General features: G+C 42.1%; 1 protein-coding gene across 1 annotated transcript in view; it reads left to right on the top strand.

Annotated features, from left to right (window-relative positions):
* Positions 1-14619, top strand: part of VIPR1 (vasoactive intestinal peptide receptor 1) — a 105037-nt gene extending 90418 nt beyond the window's left edge. The window contains exons 8-13 of the mRNA XM_061354783.1: positions 1472-1532; positions 3876-3945; positions 6798-6889; positions 11135-11264; positions 12576-12617; positions 14142-14619. Coding sequence (XP_061210767.1) covers positions 1472-1532; positions 3876-3945; positions 6798-6889; positions 11135-11264; positions 12576-12617; positions 14142-14333 — 587 coding nt within the window. The 3' untranslated portion in view covers positions 14334-14619. The remainder of the gene's footprint in view (positions 1-1471; positions 1533-3875; positions 3946-6797; positions 6890-11134; positions 11265-12575; positions 12618-14141) is intronic.
* The last annotated feature ends 5458 nt before the right edge of the window (positions 14620-20077 follow it).

The following is a 20077-nucleotide window of genomic DNA, read 5'->3' as shown; positions in this document are numbered from 1 at the left end:
ACCTTCTGCTTACTGATTTCTCCAGCTTTAATATGAGTTTACACTCAAACACATCAAAATAAAATAATAAAATAAAATAATAAAATAATAAAATAAAGACATAATTAAACTCTTCACAAAGTAAGTCAGAGCTGGATTGCAAACTTAGGCAAATTAATCCTACCCAATCAACTTCTTTTCTTTCTCCAAAGAAGAAACAGAGACCTCTTTTCCCCTTTAAGCCATTAGCTGAAGATTTATGCAAGTGAAATGTCTTTCTATTACGTGCTCTCAATAGCTAAAACTGAGAAGTAATTAGAGCAGGGAAGAATCTTGAAAAGAAAAGAAAAAATAAAATTGTGTCATGTATAGGGCTATGCCTGGACTCGGGATTTGCTCAGTTAGCCATAGAGTAAGTTCCATTGAAAGTGACAGGAGTTATGCTTGGGTTCACACTGCAGAAGAGACACAGTTCTCTGTGCTGTAAGCATAAGACGAGATGATGTTAGCAGGCTTTGTTTCAGATGCCGTTAATCAGGTCAGACCTTCTTTAAACCTGTTTTGTGCATAGATACCCATTCTTCCAGTACGTCAGAGCTGGAAGATTTTAAAGAAAAATGTATGAAGCTAATGATTTTAAATCAGAGGGAATATCTTGCACTTGTAATGTATTCTGAGGTTGCTTGGATGAGGAAGGACAATTCAAGGGAATAATAGATGCTTGAAGGATCTTCTGGCCTTTCAGTCATCAATCATTTGCAAGGGCATTGGTGATGGATTCAAAATGGACTGTGCAGGAATTAATAATTTTGATGCAGTCATTACAGTTCTTACTGTTATTACCATTGCACTCAGAAATCACTGATAAAAAACAATATGCAATGCTGTGACTAGCACAGAACATGTCCTTCCTGGAGTATTTGCAGTTTAAATCTAATCAAAGACAAGAGACAAAGTGGTATCACAAGGGTGGAAAAGGCAACACCAGTCAGGTGGAAGTGAGGAGCAGAGGCGGGATCATCTGGCCAACTACAGACATCTACATGTGAATCTGTCACCCCAAGCTCCCTTTATCGTCTGTGAAGACCAGGCAATACAGTCAAGAGCATATTTCCTGTCCTAAAACAAACATCTAAAGTATCTCAGGTGCTCTGTGTGTTGGGAGTACATATTTCTTCACATTGATGCTAAAGAGAGCCTGTGGTGACTGGCTTAGGTACAGGTGTCCAAACTGTAGATGTCTCAGCTGGTTCCTATTCCTTGCATTTCACCATCAGAAGGTTGGGTTTTTTTGTAGGCACTGCAACAGGAAGATGAATAAAGGAAAGAAAGGCAAATGTTGCTTGTTTGGTATGTGAGAACTGAGAATGTGAAGCCTTTGCTGACTCTTCAGGGAAGGCATCACCTCAGTCAGTTAGGAGAGTTGGAGAGTTGGGAGAGAACAGCCCTGGAAACTTGGATAATGATTTCTGACCATCTCTTCTCTTGTCAGGTGCCCCCTCTGTGTTCATCACTGCTTGGACAATTGTCAGGATTTACTTTTTCGATGTTGGGTAAGCCTGTGGACTCAATTAACTTTCCTTTATAATTTTTCCTTCCTTTATCTCTAAGGAAGGCCAAGGAGTGCCCTGCAGTTTTAGTAACCCAGCCATCCTTCCCTAACCCCAGTGGCAATCAGACCTGGGAAACACTCCAAGGTCTTCCTGAAGACACATGTTTTATGTCAACTTGCTCAGCCTCTGTTTCCCAATCCCTTGGTCAGGATATTTGCAGGGAATTTGTGAACAAGCCCTGATGGTAACATTTGGCCCTGTGATCCTGTGTATAATAAAGATACCAGCTGAGCAGCTGTCCCGTGCTCAGAGCAGAGTTTTGCATCCTACAGAACTGACCCTGCATATGCCCAGGCAGCAGATACTTAATAAACATTCCCATTAGTTCTTCCCACAGAAGATGTCTAAAAACTACTTGTTTGTTTGTTTGTTTTCCGAGGCAGATCTTAGGATCTGTTCTTCATCCTCTTTAACCTAGTAGCATCTTTTAGTATTTTAAGGAGCAGATATAATACAGCTAAGTAAATGAGCCAGATATCAGAGCTGTTCAAGGATATATGCAAGTATATAGGACCCGATCCTGCAATCCTCCTTTACTTAAGTAGTCAAAGTGTAGTAATTGTAAGGCTTATGTGAGGAAACGCTCCAGAGTTACAGAATCTGATTCTTATTATGTACTCACTGTGCATGCCCTTGTTTCTTGCATTTGCAACATATGGTTAACTCCATTTCTCCTTTGCATTCTCTCTCTCCAGATGTGTCCTGATTTGTCCTTATCTCAGTAAGAAAAGCAGCTCAGACTTCTCATTGCATTTTTGATTTATAGTCATGCTAACACATTTCCTGAGGGCTACTGACTTCTTTTATGGTTTCACTCTGTCTGCATAAAACTGACCTTATTTACTCTGCTAATAAATAGCCTCTACAATGAGATAGAGGCCAAAGGATTCCACCAGTCTGGATACCAATCCTTCTTACCATATATTCCCACTCAGCTCCAGCAATTCTTAATAAAAATGCAGACTTCTTTGCATTTTCTGGAGGCTTTAAAGCTCTACATTTTTGTGCCAAGTTGAACAAAGTGTGAATTTACAGGGTATGCTAATACCACATAGATTTTTTTTTTCCATACTAAAATTGCCTAGAGAGAGAAATTACAGGAAATGAATCCAGATTAAATAAAATCTAATTATGTAAAATGGGTTAAACAACATTAAGCCTCTGTTTAAACTTTCTAACTTAAGTGACCTTCATTCATCTTATTTTTAAGATGAAGTGCACTAGAGATAATTAGGGCCACTTTAATTCTAAATGAATGGGCAACATGCACCTGATAAAATATAAACATCTGTGTGTGAGCAGTTCATTTTAGTCTCCTTTTATAGCTACTAGGGATTTAGTCAGTGCAGTCCATGAAGCACTATTCTTATCACAAAATTGATGCGAAAAATAGGTCTCAAGAACTGTGCCCTAAAAGTACCTCTCCTTATCTATTACCTGTGCTTTCAACATTTTGAATTAGATGAGCTGAATGCAGGTGAAATTGTTTGCAGTAGAGTCCACTAATCTGTTTCTAACATGAACGCAGACCAATTTTCATCAGTGACCTCCTAAAAATGCTCCTTCTGCCACCTGACTCCTGTAAGGTCTGAAGATAAATGTGTCCCAGGCAATGCTAGTTGTTTCCACATCATTCCTATTCTGTCCTTTCCCTGTTAGCTTTAAAATATACTTCCAAATGACCTAGGTGAGTGGTGTGGTTTGCAGACAATTCTCGCTTCAGGATGAAATAAATCATACCCTGGACTCTGGACTTTTCTGACTATATCCCTAACTCATGCAGCTATACAGATTTAGTTGGACTAAACCTGCCACAGGGTGCCTATCATCTTTTTCAGAAGGGCATGGTTGGTTTTGTTTCTGATGGTGCCAATTGCTCTGTGCTTAACAAAACCCCTGTCCATGGTAGTTGATAGCATCAGAGGCCTCATGAATCTGTGATTTTGATGGCATTTCCTTGTATCAGACCTCAGTGTAGGAGAAATTAAGTGAATCACCATCCTCCCCCACATTCATACTGACATAACATTCTCCAGCCCATTCCATTACCAAGGGGAAAGGAGCCCACAGCATTACGTCTGGGGCACCTCCTAACTCCCAGTACTCAGAGCCGCTGCAAAGCAAGTCTTTAGCCCTTCCCAGTTCATGCACACCAGATTTACTCCTCTTCACATAATCTATCATAGCTATCTTCAGTATTTAGGGAACCAAGTACCAGAGAAGGTTACATAGCTGCTTGTTTGCTTTCCTTGATGTTTTAAGTCTGGTTTTGTTTCTTTTCAGGTGCTGGGAGGAAATAGTGGAATCCCCATTCTGGTGGATCATTAAAACTCCTATTTTGGTGTCTATTTTGGTAAAGTATCAACACATTCTGCTGGCTGCAAAGCCATCTTTAATACTAAGTGGGGGGGGTGAAGAGGTGTTGAGAAGTGTTCTGTAAATGTCCAACAGAAATGCACTGGCAGATAAAATCCCACTGTATATTGCATGCCTGGTTTAGGCTGAGGAAGTTCACCCTCCTGATAAACAACTTTAACCATAGGAAGAGTCTGAGTGACTAGGCAACCAAGGTGGAGCTCATTTCATTTAACTGACCACTTCCATCTCAGCTAGTTGCCTGGGGCAGTGGCCATGGGTGTGTGTAGCACAAGGAGGCTGAGGAACATGGTTAGAGATCCAGGAAATGCTCATCTTGTCTGATGAATCAGTGGATGTCTAAATTACATCAGATGAATCGTGCCATTAATGTTTTTATTTTCTGAACTGACCATATGCAGAGCCCAGTTGTTCAATTATAGATGTCAACACTATAAAGTAAAACTGGGATGAGTCCTACCACAAATTTCTACCTAGGTAAAAAGAATTTAGGTGCTTTCCGCAGATATTTGCCTCTTACTATAGCATCCAGCATGTACTTGTGGTTTTGAAGTAAGTCCTTTAGAAGCTTGGCTAATGTCCAGATAAATCACAGAAGCACTTGACTTTTTAATTCTCTGGCTATGACCAATTCTGCCCACAGAAACCATGACACTTCTGAGTAACTTAGAGTTGTTCCATCCTCATTGAATACTACATGTTTCCTCTGTCAGGTATCAAGCCAAAACTTAAAATGAACTTAAATTAAACTTAGCTTTGAGTTTTCTTAAATAAATTCAAGTATGTGGGAAGGGAAGAAAAAGAATGCAACAAAAATCAAACCAAATATGCCTCTTTTAAACAGAAATCTTTTCTTAGACATAAATTTTTCTTATTCCAAGTACATTATGACCTTTAGAAGAAGACTTTTTTCTGTAGTATTTGCCATACAGGGATCCCAAACTGAAACATTTTGAGTAATTCCATCTTACTCTGTTCACCTCACTGAAAATAAATACAATATTTAGATGACACATCTCAAAATATTTATATTATCATAAAAAGCTATAGATAGCATTTTTCCTTTAGCAAGATAATCTTTTTGGTCAAGAAATGCATGCTGTTCTCGCCAGCATATGGTCAATAAATCATTTCCTTGTTGCCAAACAAAATTTACCCAGAAATTTCTGACTATCCTTCTGCACTTATCATATAAACCTGCCACAAAAGAAGGGAGTGATAACTGCAATCTGATGAAAAGCAGGTTTCTTCAGGGAGGAATGCAACATTTTCTCCATATCCATGGGAATAAAGCATAGATATCATTGGAAGGAAGAAGTACAGATACATAAAATATATAAGATATGTAAGATAGATATATATGAGATTAATCACTGGGAACAGATCAAGTGCCTTTGATTATACTCTAGGTTGAAAAATAAACAACTTCTCCAGCAGCCTGATGGCCATACCATGCAATGCTAAGGCTGTACTAAGCCTATAAATCACACTCCACCTGATTCACCACTGTTCTGTCCCAATGTTTGCTCTTGACCACTATGAGCAATCTCTCTGATCTTACCTTCCTTGCTGCAGCTTGTGTGCTATCAAAGCTTATTAGAGTAATTAATCTAGATAATGCTGTCTTGAGCTGATAGATTTTACTTGCCACCAAGTCAATACAAGCCATTTTTACAAGCAAATAAATATGAACAGAAATTATGATAAATGACATGGGATAGATAAAAAGTGATGCAATGCACCAGAACCAAGAAATACAATTAATTTTGAATCACTCAAAGCCTTTGAAAAAAGGAGTGTCTAATTGAGACATGTGCTGCTGTCTGCTTTATCCACCTGTTGTTGAGACAAATGTAGGAATTGCTGGAGGAAATTTTACAGTCTGTTTTTGCAGGAAATCGGATTGTCTGGTTAACACAATCCCTTCCAGCCATTGGGTCTCTCAAAATCAGAATCATTTGTGCATTTTCTAACCATAAAAAGATAAAGAAAAAGGTTGCCTGCCAAACTAAAGCTAAACTAAGTCCACAGAGGTTTCTTATCATGTTTCTGTTGTATACATTGCATAAATAACAGCATGATTCCATGGATAGGACCTTAAAAGCAAGTAGATCTGCATTCAGTTCATGCCATCTACTACATGCCATTAAGGAATTGCAATTCCTAGCTGTAACCTTTGCTATTAAATAAGTTTTACATTGCTTCAGTATGTTGGTGGAGCACTCTGAGAGGATACAGCATCATTTAAAATTTAGGTAGTAGCTAGACTCCTGGTCTAACATCCTAGGAGATAATGTTTCCCTCTAGGTCAGTGAGGTCTGTTCCTGCTATAGGTCTCCAGCTTCTTTCCAGAGTAGACATGCCCGATAGCATTGAATGGGTACTGCTTTGTGTTTTGTTTTGGTTTCCTTGGCTCATCACCTCAGTCTTTGACATGCTCAGCATCTGGTCCCATGTCACCGTCTCCTGAGGGCTTTGATATCCGTCGCTCCACTAACTCCTAAGGCTCTTTCTCTACCCTGTCGTCGGCACTCCCCCACGCAGCAGGACGTCGTGCATAGCTGTGCTCTATGGGTTTGACATCATCATACTTGGGATGTATCACACAAAGTCCCAAGCAGACTGATGTCAGGCCCAAGATGGCTGCATCCTGTGTCGGTTTACTTTGTGCTCCCAGATTGGGTTTCTCTGCTCATGGCTTTTTAACAGCAGCTTGCTCCATGGCAAAAATATTGCTGTGAAAGGAAGTCCCCTCTAAGGATGGGCTGTTTTCACCCAAGCAAAATAGTAACTTTTTATTTCTCTGTTTCCTTTCTCCCACCCCAACAGGTGAACTTCATTCTCTTCATTTGCATCATCCGTATCCTAGTCCAAAAGCTGCATTCCCCAGATGTTGGACACAATGAGACCAGCCAATACTCGTAAGTCCTAGATTTTTTCAACCATATTGTATGTCTTTTGGGAAACCCGTTTGACTTTTAGTTCATTACTGCATCTGTCTGCACTGATCAGAATCAAGCATTTGTTATTTGAATAAGCTGATCAGAAATCAGAAAAAGGAGGATTTGCTAAAACAGGTGGGCATGTTTTACATCAGTTTGAACAGACAGGTGAGAAGGCTTTCTCCTGCAATTAACAGTGAAGAAGTGAGAGCAACAGTAATGATAATTTCAGTAATTCAATCCATTTGTCTTCCCTGTTGAAAAGTAGCACTGTCTCAGAAATTTTGCTTGACATAATGCTTCTATTCCAGGGACATAAGGTGGCCTTAATGGGGCTTTTTATAACTAAGAACATGCAAGTAAGATCAGTGCTGTTTCAGTGGCCAAGACTGGTCTTAGCTGCAGTATTTTGAGACTGCAAGTCATGTGTTTATCTGCATTAATTTATTCTGGCTTTAATGCAAATGAAAGTTCAGCCCAGAATATTTTTGACTCTTGCCACTGTCCTGGCTCAGCATTCCAACTATCCTGGATATTTATTAAATGTTTCTTAGAAAAAAAAACGAGAACATAAAAGTCCAGTGTCTGCATGGTCACTGCTCCTAAATCTTTGTCTTTGGAGGAAGCTGTGCACTTAGGCACCCGGACAAAGCTGAGCCTAGTTCATCTTTCTGCAAGATGAAAGACACTATCAATATCTCCTTAAATACTGACCAGCCTCCACACTTAGTCTTTCTCTCCTGTTATGGTAAATTATGCATTTCATTTACCTCAAGAGAGTCTCAGATTTGTGTAAGGAAATTCCAGTATTTGACCTTAACTTTTCCCTGCAGCAGCCAAAGGCAATTACCTCTTTCTCTGTCATCATAGCACACCAACATTACCAGACCCTGTTCTTTCTTTCACCTCCCTTTATGTATTTCCAATTAGGAATTGTATCTTTGTACCCCCAGGATTGCAACAGCTTTGGACAGGTACATAGATTAAATCAACATATTGAAATATGTTCTAGTACTAAGCAGCAGCCTGGAGCAGTTGGCTCCCATTCATCTCAGTAGAAGTGCTGCCAACATGCATTGGAAGGGTCATGCCCAGATTACCTCAGAGGTCATGCTGAGCTTTGGGTTCAGGGCTTTTTACTTCACATTTTCCAATGTAGTGGGAGTTGCCAGGAAAGCTCTCTTTGCCTGTAAACAAACATAGCACAACCTGGCTGTAAGTAACGCAGACTGGCCTGCCAGACAGGAGGTACTCCTGAAGTACAAATAATATTGTCTACAGTTCCTCACCTTCCGTTTCCACCTGGAAAAAAAACCATCCAAGTTCCATTAGGACAGGAATAAGTTGCTCGCTTATAGGTGTCCAAGCTATACAAGATGCTTTAGAACGTTTTAAATACTTGCCTGGACCTGACACATAGGAACCAGGGCCTACGGGAGACTTGTACCCTCATACATGACGCTAACGATATGTGTGTGTTCCTCCTGCCAAATCTGAGATAAATATGTCTTAAACTAACAACATCAGGGATCTCTCATTTGCATTTCTCCCTCCTTCTCTTGTTTATTTTATGTGGTTTATTTTATAAAAATATGATGAGTTGACATGTTGACGGTATTGTTCAATTCCAACCAGTTTCAATTTAGCTGCAGGCTGGAAATTCAGGTGCATTGCTGACTCACTCATTAATGCTACAGACGGATAGTGAACTGGGCTTTAATGCATTGGAAAACTGTGAAAACAAGTCTCCCAGATCATTTTTCTGAAAATGACAGGTGTGCAAGAATGGGACAGCAATATTTCAGGCAAATAGAAGTTGTTTTCTGTGACAGAAATCTTGAGCTAAATTAATCTGTTTCTATTCTGTACATGTTCATAGATCAATATTACCATCAAAGTTTTCTGGGTAACTTTTCTGTGATGTGTTCAAGGATGATGACTAAATATCGGTTCATTCTTATCCTCCCCAAGGAGCGGAGTAGACTCAGTGCAGACTAGTGGATATGTGTTTTCACTAAATTAACTGTCACCATGTCAGAGAGGGTGGATCTAAGAAGTGTGCACTGTGCTGGGTGTGCAAGTAAGGAGGTTTTTGGCTACCAGCGGGTAGTTGTAACCAGCTTTGGACAATCTCCCAAGCAAGTTCTGCCTCATGTACAGCCAGGCTTTAGCTCTCTGGAAGAAATTACACCATGACTGAAGATGATGATCCTCCTCATTGCAGCATTTTAGGGGGGGAGTCTTTTAAATATCACAGGACCTTAGGGAGCTTGCCTTGAAGCCAAACTGAAATATAAAACATCATATTTTTGGGAAGCACAGTGCTGGGAACTGTTCTGGGGTGTTGTGCAAACTAGAGGAGGGGGCTCCTAAGGTTTGGCATTTATGACCTTTTAATTGCCACAATCCAGGCCCCAGTGTTATCTGCAATGATAAAATGACATTTTCTCATCCATTGGAGCTTGCAAACAGTGTACCTATGAATATGGTACACTGGGATAGCATCACATCAATATCCTCTAGGTTTACTGTTCCTGAAAGATTAGGGAGAGAGGAGAGATCTCTGCAAAGCCAGTGCTGGCATTCACTGAACTGTTATCTGCTTAGAAAATGAGTTGCCTTCTTGTATGTTGGGAGCTGAGGGAATTAGGGCTGGGTCATACTAGCATGTATCACAGTGATCAGAGCTGCTTCTAGGAGTGAGGATCATGTACCCTGACAGTCACCAGTGACAATCCTCTGGCAGAGCAACACATCTGAGAGGATTCAGTTGCTAGATCTACTCACTAGGAGCAGGGATGTACCTGCCAGTGAAGAATGATGTGGGAAAGGCAAATTCCTAGAAAGTTCCTCGGCTACCTACAGGCAGTCATTTTGTCTGGAATTAGATGCACCCAGCTGCCTTCCCCTGGGCAACCACAGCCTCTGACAACAGCCTTAAATGTCAAGCTGTCTTTGGTCCAGGCCTAGGGAAAATTGAAAAGGTCTGCTGGGAGATACAGTGATGATCGTCATCTGCATAAAGCTGGCACATCAGCCTTCCCAGTGGGCTTATGCAGATGGCAAATAAGTGAAGATGGTCTGATGGGACTGAGCCTGATGAGACTTTGGAGGTGAAGGGTTTGCAGATGGAAGAACAAGTATTTCAAACATCCCAGCTGTAGCTTCAATTCCTCCAGAAGCCTCTGGGACAGGAGGATGCGGGAGGATGTGGGTGACCAAGGGAGCCAAAACCCTATAAACTTCCTTAGGCCCTTGATTTATTTTATTCCATCAGCTATATTTTAATAATGATTATATTTAATAAATTATAATATCTTCTTCCTAATTAGACTTCTGATTACCTAGCCTGCTACCATTAAGAACTAATACTGCTCAGCCCCCTCCTTTGGAGACATTCATTGTGCAATAGCATGTTATTATTCTGAGCTAAACATACCATTTCTCTCCCAGAAGCTGTAATTTTCAGAAATCCCAAGCAAACAAAGACAGTGCTAGCTGGTGATTTAGTCTGTAGAGATGAATAAAGATCTCTGGTGGGAGGGGAAGAAGAGAGAAGGGATAAAGAAATACCTCCATTGTAGTTACTAGGAATAAAGATGTCACATTTTATGTTGTCACCATATGTGAAATCACCAGCCATCTTCAGTCTGTGGGCCAAGGGGAAATAAAGTAGGGCTACTCACTCTGCCTTACGTGGAGGCACATATATATTTATATGAGAACTGTGAATGAGGAGGAAAGCAAGCCCACAGAAATGCTCCCAGCATGATCCTTGCTTAGTCTGAACTGCCATACAGTGACTGTGGCCAGCTGAGGGTCCACCTCCATGTGTCACTGGATCCCAGCCCAGGTTGTCAGAAGGATCCTGGGGAGATTAGGCTGTGAGGAGCTGTCCCAGTACTCTCCATATCATTGTAGCCCAGACACTTCTACCTTCTGGGCAAAGACAGCCTCCTGTGCTGCCTCATTGAGACTGCTGTTAAAAGGCTGGATGTTCCCAGGACCTCAGCATAAGTGGCGCATATCACATCTCCTAAGGGCATACAAAGGCACTTAACATGCATGATACAGGCTACACCATCAAGATCCAGGTAATCAGTAAATATGTACTGGAGCAAATTAAAGTTTCAGGGTTGCATAGGGCTCAGCTGCAGGATTTCTCATCAGCCCTTTAGCTCCTCTTCCCTCTCTCCCTATGATTCATGTTTGTCTTTCCAACAGGAGGCTGGCCAAGTCCACCTTGCTGCTGATCCCTCTCTTTGGCATTCACTACATCATGTTTGCTTTCTTCCCTGACAATTTCAAAGCAGAAGTTAAGCTGGTGTTTGAGCTCGTGGTTGGGTCATTCCAGGTAAGCCACCCTTTGGGCCACCAGGTCTGTTGGCAGAGAGGAATGTAACAAAATTGACAAGGGAATAAGTAAATGTGTGAGATGGGTTTTTTCTGGACACGTGCAGTGCTCTTATACTTTTGCTTGGCCAGGATGGAAGATAATTTTATAGTTTGCCTTCTGGAATTCCAGAAGGAGATTTTGTGTCCTCATTTTAAGCACCTGAAAAGAAAATGTACCTCTAGAAGTTAGTCACCTGGGGTATTTTTGTACTTAAGGGAAAAAATTAGCACCTCCGTTCAGTTTATTTATTACTGACGTGGTGTGAGATGAGATAATTCACCTTTGGGAGGAGTGTCTTTCTGGCCATTTACAGGAGCTTAGCCTGTCTTCAGCCAATTGACTTGAGTGAAATTTATCCTCTGTTAAGAAGCCAAGTCCAGCCTGTAGATTCTGCTTAAGCAGGATTCCAGTTCATTGGCATAGGAATCCCTGTGAGGATGGGCAATGGTGCTGTCTTCCACATTAATCTCTAGAAATCCTTGATGAAGTTTGCTTCTTAGAGCCCCCTACATGCTTCACTTCAGTCAGTTCCAGGGCTGTGCTGTTAACCTGTTGTTCCATGAAAAGAAGCACTTCTTTATGTATTTTGTCCCATTGCATTCATCTGTTAATCAGCAATAACCACTTTGCTCTCTCACAGCCCGCAGCAGGATGTGTCTGTCACTGTGTACCATACATGTGTCAGTGACATGCTTTTTGCACTAGTGAATGAGTTAACGTCCCCATCTACATCATCATCACTTCACCTCCAGCATCTTTCCTGTGAGAGACAAGTGGATCTACACTCACTCCTTGTCTTTAGTGTTGACAACCATAAGGACTAGAGATGTTTATTTTTTTTCAGGGAGATCTGCGATTCTTAAAAATGAAGTGTTACTGCAAGGGAGATGAAAAGGAATTTTAGCACTATATCATGTCAAAGATCATTCTGACCTTGATGATGTAGTAGTGAGCATGTTTAGATCTCCTGAATTTCAGCTGACAAGACCAAGCAGGAAAGCTAGGTCTAGTATTCCATCCTTTTGCCTCAGTTTGAATGACCAAGTGCCGTCTTTGAGCTGAGCTGACTGTGGATGGCTTTAAATACCAGTCTGGAGCAATCTTTGAACTGGCATCCATACATACATCTGTTGCAAGGTACCTTAGTCAATGTAGTGTAACCAAGTGTTTTCTAATGGGAGTCTTAGCAGTCCCCCAGCAATGTGCCCTTTTTCCAAGGCTGCAGTGAGTTTGAGAGGTGCTAAAAGGCTGTTCTCTCCTTTTCCCTAGGGATTTGTGGTGGCTGTTCTGTACTGTTTTCTCAACGGGGAGGTAAGATCAACAGTGTTGTTTGATTATGTTTGCAGGTAAGACAAATTGAATGATAGTGGAGAGCGGATTAAGAAGTGTGCCATTCCTGATGTTACCATACTGGGGAGGAAGCATCCAAGTCAAATCACTGCCTCCAGAAAAAAACAACTCAGCCATTTGCCTGTCAGTTGCCAGCACAATTAATAAACATATCAAGAATCTTGTGTGCACAGTAGGGTTGCTGCTCCTGAGTCTGTCCTTTACTCATGGGATAGCATAAGCAGAACTCCCATATGACTATGCATAAACCCTGATTCAAAAGGACCACTTCAGCAGGGAAGGCTAAAAGCCATCTTTTAAGCTGTATTTATGTTCAGTACCTCAAAGAATCCTACACAGAATCAGGCCCACTGCCAAGGTAGAGGCTCATTAGTGCAGTGATATTTTTGTACCATGCTCCATCTGTCCATAAGAAATTCAGCAGAGACTGATTAAACTCATACCTAAGGCTACCCAGTAGGTGTGAGCAGCCAAAAACTTGGAGCTGCTGTGAGCTGGAGCACTTTCAGCTCAATAAACTGACCAAGGGCAAGAAATAAGAAGCTGTGATCTGGGTTTGTGCTCCAGCTTCCTAGGGAGAAGAAGGGTGTCCAGAATCACAAAGCGCTCTCTTACAGCTCTGGTGCTGCTTTCAGACATACTGATACCATGTGCATATTGCACAGTGGCATGCAGGCAGAGAGCCCAGCTCCAGCAGAGACCATTGCCAGTAACCCTGAGCAGAGCAGGGCAGTACCACACAAACTTATGAATGACCCAAAACCAATACAGGCATTGACGTGACTTGTTAGGCACAGACAAGTGCCAGGTAAACATGTTTCTACATCACAGGCATTGATCTTGCCTTTCCCACATTTCCAGTTCTGGGGTTTGCATCCTGGTATTGTACTGTTCCTGTGCTTGCTGATCCCACAGACCCTCATACACAGCTGGTTTGTCTGATTCAGACTGTTATCTATAAGTTTGAACTAGAAGGCTGCAAGAGGGGACAGGGATAGTGGTCAGATTTGTTCAGGATTTGAATCTGAACAGTGTCAAACAGATGACATCTGTAAACTCCCTGAACAGGAACAAGTAACTTATATCAAAAAAGGACAGTTGAATGGACAGCTTTACAAACAATCTGTAACTAAATCATTTGTATTTGAACAAAAACAGGGCAATAAAAAAAAAAAAGGAATTGTATTCACAAAGTATAGTGTATGTTGCCATTAAAGTTAAGTAGTCTGGCACCTTCACTGGATCAGACATGAAATTCCCTGTGCTCACCTTTCTGCTGAAGCTCGGATTTCTGATTCCAGATGCTGCTGGAGTGTCACCTCTCTTCTATGTGTCTGAAAGTTCTGACCAGGTTGAGTTTAGTGACCTTTATAAAATAATTCTTGGCCCCTCGGTAGATGGGTTGCTCATGGCTGCTCACACAGTCATGCCAGAGCAATACAAAATGCTCCACTCTGCTGACTTTATTGTCTTCCCATCACCTAGGTCCAAGCTGAGCTCAAGCGAAAGTGGCGGAGGTGGCATCTGGAGCGGTTCCTGGGTTCAGACATGAAGTATCACCACCCTTCCCTAGGCAGCAATGGTACCAACTTCAGCACCCAGATCTCCATGCTAACCAAGTGCTCACCAAAGACACGCCGGTGCTCTGGCTTCCAGGCCGAATTCTCTCTGGTGTGATGGGGAGAGCCTCTCCAAGAACTGAGCATCCAAGTGACAAACTGAAAGACAGAAGAATCCCCCAGGAATCAGTGATACAATGACAAATCCTTGTGAATTGACATGCTCCGCATGAGCCAACAGAGGACACAAAGCTGGAAGAGCCACTGGCATCCAGAACATGATCAGACAAGCCAAGAGGGAGAGAGATACTTTTCCTCTCTCTCTTTTCAGACCTTTCACTCTTTAAGTTTCAAGCCCTCAGGGGTTGATAACTACAAGTAAAGGTCCCAGTCACTTGAGGAGAGCCTGGGAGATCCTGAAGTGTCATAAACAATGAAGTACGGGTGGTAAGGGAGGGGAGAGACTGAGTCCTTGGTGGCTTTACCAGAACTGGCATCTCTGAAACAGATAAATTGCACTTTTTAAAAAATGAGCCAGTAGAGGAAAGAAGGAGGCAAGAAGAGGCAAGGAGGGGGGGGGGGGGAGCCAAACATATGAATGTGCCAAAGGTTCTATTCATAAGAAGTGGCGATAAGGTACCAGAGACAGAGTCAGGGACATGAGGAGAAGGGATGGGAGGAACATGAGCAGGAAGGGGAGAGGCCCGTGCACAGCACTTGCCTCTGCATTGTACATGTGTGAAGATTAAGCTGCAGCACCAGGAAAGACCCTGGGAGAATGCCACAGTGCTGCAGTGTGTGTTCACTAATCGCCCACCATCCTTCTTAGCAAAAGCTCTCTAAGCACCCGTGGGTGCCCTCTGGAAAAAGCAGGTCGCTGAGAAGGAGCAGCATGAATGCCCTTCTCTGCACTACATTCATGACATTGTGTTTTGTTTGGTTGTTTTCAATGAATAGGTAACTCAATTTGCATGTATAAAATCCAGGTACAGATGCCAAAAGGAGAGCATGGCTGCGTTTTTCATTCTTTTGAAGTTCACCCATAGATCTTGGTGCATTAGCTTACCCAGGGTCACAAGGGATCGGGGAAAACAATTGGTCTGTAATTCGTTTGCACTTACTTAGCACACACTGCCAGGGAAGGGAGATGTAGAACCCTGTAATCCTTAATTGAATAAGACCTGCCACTCTCCAGATGTGCTTCACAGCAGCAAACAAAATTGCTTTCATCGGAGCAAGTTTGTCTCAGCATATAACTGGCACTCCGGGAGTCAGGAAGGAGTGAAGCAGCTATTAAATTGATTTCTTCTTTGCCTTTTGAGGGGAGCTTTCTTCCTGTGATAAAGGCATTGTTAGATCTTTAAGACGTGCATGTGTATTTTGCCTCATTTATAGAGGCCTATTAATGCCTCTGTAGGGGCAATCCCTATTTGAAGAATGCACATAGATCCTGTTAAAACCAAGGGAACAGTAATTTTTTAATTTTTCTTTTCTTGGTGGAGGGGCAAAGGAGAGGTGTCAAAGCAATATGCCAGGCTGGTAGCTTACAGGGCATCAGATGCCCCTTGCACTCCCAGGCATTGCATTTGAGACAATCCCCACAGTCCCAAACCCAGTCAGAAGATAGACGACACAGATGTGGATGCCCGTGTTTGTGTCCCACCCAACTGCATCAAAGAGGCTTGCACCAGTTTTACACTGAGGGTGGGAAATCCCTGCCCAGCTCTTCCGTATACTTATTAATTGGGCTGTCATCCTACTGTAATATGTCCTTGCAAAGGAGAATCTGGGTCTCCAATGCATGTACATGTACATTCCTCTTTCAGGGTTAAGAGGTCTCAACTCATTTACCAAGTGCTAACAGCACCTGAAATTCTTTTTCTTCATAGTGAAATGTAGTTCACTGATGGGAAGCATCTTAACCTTGGTGGGTTTGAGGTTTGTTTTGCTTGCCTTAATCATCTGTGATTCACTGCCAACAAATCACAGCCCAGGAGGAATGTTTCAGACTTGGACATCCAGGTCCTTCCTCAGTTCTGGTGGGGCAGTTATTCCATACCATAATCCTCCCTAGAGCTGTACCTGTTACCATCTGAGTTCGATGCTTCCAAAGTATTTCTCCACATGTGGTACTGAGAATTGCATAGAGGTCTGAAGTCAGGAAGGGTCATGAGATACTCCAATACAACTGCTGTGAAGGGTAAACACAGCAGTCAGGAGTTTTCAGTGAGCTAGATCAGATTCTGTCACAGTGTGTCTGTGGCTACCCAGCCCTCAAAACCTAAAAGGATCAGTAGATACTCTGAAGATAGTCATAATGATCTCAATGGTCCTGGAATTAAAGAGCTGATGACACCCCAGGCTAGTCAGATGCAAGCCATCTTGGTTATGGCTATGTTACACTGAAACTGTATCAGCAGTTAGAATCCAGTATGGATGTACCATAAGATCATCAAAATCCTCTCTTTGCAGATCTCTGATTCCAGAGGAACCAAGAGAATGCTTAAAGTTTCCCCATGTTGCTTGCATTGAAACACTTATGCCCTGACACCCCAGGAACAAGGTACCCATTGAAATCTTCATGAGGTTCTCAGATGCAAGGACCCTCTCTGTGTTTGGTGCTAGTGCTGCTCTGGTGCGTGCTTTCAGACCTCGATTAGGACTCACACAGAAGATGCCGGGGATTGTTTTGTGCCTGGTTCAAAGCAAGGATTTGACATAGTGCTACGTTTCACTGGGTGAATGGCTAGCTGCAAGGAAGCTCCTGAGTGGTTCTGTACATGTAAAATGCTTCCTCTCACTGGTTCAGATTTTGGAAGCAGTGAGAGTCTGTGAGAGATTTGATTGATCAGGCTGCAAAGTCATCTGCACTCTTTATCTATCATGGTAGCTATTTATGCCCAACAAAATTGATGAGCTGCACAGGAGCACTGCCCAATCTTGTTAATGCATCCAGTGAGGTGCCTAAGGTGTGAACTTGGATCCCAGGTACCAGACAACCAGAGGAAGAGTCTGAGCACAGACCTGTTGAGCATAAGTGATGCAGCATTGCCAGCAACCTCCTTTGTGAGATGTGAGGGAAACCCATTTTTTTTAGGCAGCCTTGCTGGGGTAGAAGGTCCATGTCTGTGAGCCCTGAGCAGTGGGACACACGGTGCATTTTCTTTCTGTTCTTCACCTTCCTTTTTGTCTCTCTGTGCTTATAACATTTTCAGGATGACCTTCTGCTTTGTATTTACAGCTTCTCTTCAGTTTCAGCCCTATGCTAACCTGTGCCAGCATCAACCATAGGCCAAAGGCAGCAAGAAGGGGCTTGACTTTTAGAAACATGACAGGAAAAAAATCCAATGGTTATTCACCCATGCCACAGGGCCTTCTGCAGCCCATGAGATTTGCCATCAGGCAGTTCTTCACTGGAGCCTGAAGATAGGATGTGTTCTAAACTGAGGGGCTCCTTCAAAATAATGTTGACTACATAAGCATGCCAGCAACAGTGCCCCAAGGCAGCCTACGTGCAATTATTTCATCACTGAACATCCAGACATATCATTATGCTGTCAAGGGTGTTTGAGAAATTAAATGAATGTGCTGAATATACCTGCTATGACAGGCATGGCAATACTAGTGATGCAGGCAGTGCAGAGCTGCCAGCCCAGCTGCATTGGCCTCATATTTCAAGAGAATAGAGGAGTCATTGATTAAATCAGGGCTTTTCACTCGGGGGATATATGAACAATCAAGTGAATAATGGCATTCAGATCAGGGTGTCTTTTAACTGCCATAGTGCTGGAATTTGTCCCAATAGCTAATCATAGAATGAATCATAGAACGGTTTAGGTTGGAAGGAACCTTAAAGCTCATCCAGTTCTAACCCCCTGCCATGGGCAGAGACTCCTTCCACTAGACCAGGTTGCTTCAAGCCCCATCTAACCTGGCCTTGAACACTGCCAGGGATGAGGCAGCCACAGCTTCCCTGGGCAACCTGGGCAGCCAGGACCTCACCACCCTCACAGTCAAGAACTTGTTTCTAGTATCTAATGTAAATCTCCCCTCTGTCAGTTTAAAGCCATTCCCACTTGTCAAAAGGGGGGATGCCTGCCCTTGTCAAAAGCCTCTCTCCAGCTTGCTTGCTGGCCCCTTTAGGTACTGGAAGCTGCTCTAAGGTCTCCCTGGCGTAATCTCCCGGCTGAACAGTTCCAGCCCTCATCAGCCTGTCTCCATAGCAGAGGTGCTCCAGCCCTTGGAGGATCTTAGTGGCCTCCTCTGGATTTGTTCCAACAGGTCCACATCCTTCTTATACTGGGGGAGAGACTTCATATGCTGGGGGCCTCCTTTCCTCTGTTTTTCCTCCAACTCAATAGTAAAATAGAGTTCAGAGACTTCACTGCAGCTCCAAAGAACAATCCAGACTGTATTGTCCTGAACTCACACAGAATACACAATGCAGTGCTCAGGACTGCCACTGTTCCTCACAAACCACCAGCCTGACCCCTTTAACTCTGATGTAAGACAGGAATGACTCTAGTGAAGGCATGTGCATTAATTTGCTACAAAATAAGATTAAGAGGCATATCTGGATGTGACAGGCTTTTAGGTATGTTTGAGGAGCATTAGTTTGGACTCCCAAACTCCTTAAGAGAAATCAGGCTACATTCTGATCCACATGCACCAAAATCAGTTCATGACAGTGACTCCTGAGGTACATCAGAGTTGAACTGGAGTTTACCTTCAAAATAATACCTATATCTGCAGCTTGGAAGTGTGTGCTTCTTTTTTATGCCAGTGAGAGATCAAGACCCTCCTGTTAATTAGTCACTATATATTTCAGTTATTAAACTATTAAGCAATTAGTAATAAGTATGGAACAATTAAAATATAAAAAACAAATTATTGTCACAAAGTCTAGAGGTACAAGATTGAATGCTAACATTAGACTATAGATATTTCTATTCAGCAGGGATATATATTACTGTGTGGCCTTCTCATAAGCAAAAAGAAATGAGAACGTGAGCATGTTTAAGAGTTTAAAAAAGAGCAGTAGAGAAATTCTAGGCTTTTGCAGAATTTCAGGGCATTAAATTGAAACTATTTTTTAAAACCAAAATCTATATGCATCATTACAGCAGTTTATCCAAAAAAAGCCCAGGAGAGGAAACACATGAATATTTTATTTTATTTTTTTATTTTATTTTATTTCATTTATTTTATTTTTTTCTTTTCATTTCTTTTACTTTCATTTCTTGTCATTTTTTTTGCCTAGGAAACAGTTTTGTTTTTTTCAAGGATGGTGTCAATGGAGAAAATATGCTTTTTACATTAACGGATTGGCAGATTTATTTCTTTCTTAATATCCCACTTGATTCCTGTTCAGCTCAGAAGCAAAAAAAGGCAGCATGGTGTCTGTGTCACAGGGCTATGAAAGCAAATGAACTAAGACCAAATCTCAGCTCTAGGGAGAGATGCACCTGCTGATTATCAGAAGACTGACAGTTTTATAAAGCAGAAAGAAAGCTCAGGAGTGAACATCACTTGGCTCCATAGCAAGGATTAAAGGTCGTTGCTGAGGTTATTTTGTCTCCATTCCTTCCACCTTCACCCTTGCATTTAAACTAGGAAAAAACTGGCAGGTTTTCAGACTAAGTGAATCTCTCAAACTTCAGAATGCCAATATGTGTCTTTGAGAAGCTTATCTTACTCTGTCTGCACAAGTTCAACTTGGTTTGATAAATGGTCTATGGAAATACATGCTGGGTCAGAAGCAAGGAGGTTGTGAAGCAATGTTTAATCATAGAATCACAGAATGGTTTAGGTTGGAAAGGACCATAAAGATCATCCAGTACCAACCACCTTGCCATGGGCAGG

Source organism: Neopsephotus bourkii, unplaced genomic scaffold (genome assembly GCF_033783945.1).
Source record: "Neopsephotus bourkii isolate Nb327-2 ecotype Australia unplaced genomic scaffold, CSIRO-AGI_Nbou_v1 NB_745, whole genome shotgun sequence".
Lineage (NCBI taxonomy): Eukaryota > Metazoa > Chordata > Aves > Psittaciformes > Psittacidae > Neopsephotus > Neopsephotus bourkii.
The sequence above is the reverse complement of the archived record's forward strand: the minus strand, read 5'-3'. Positions and strand labels throughout refer to the sequence as shown.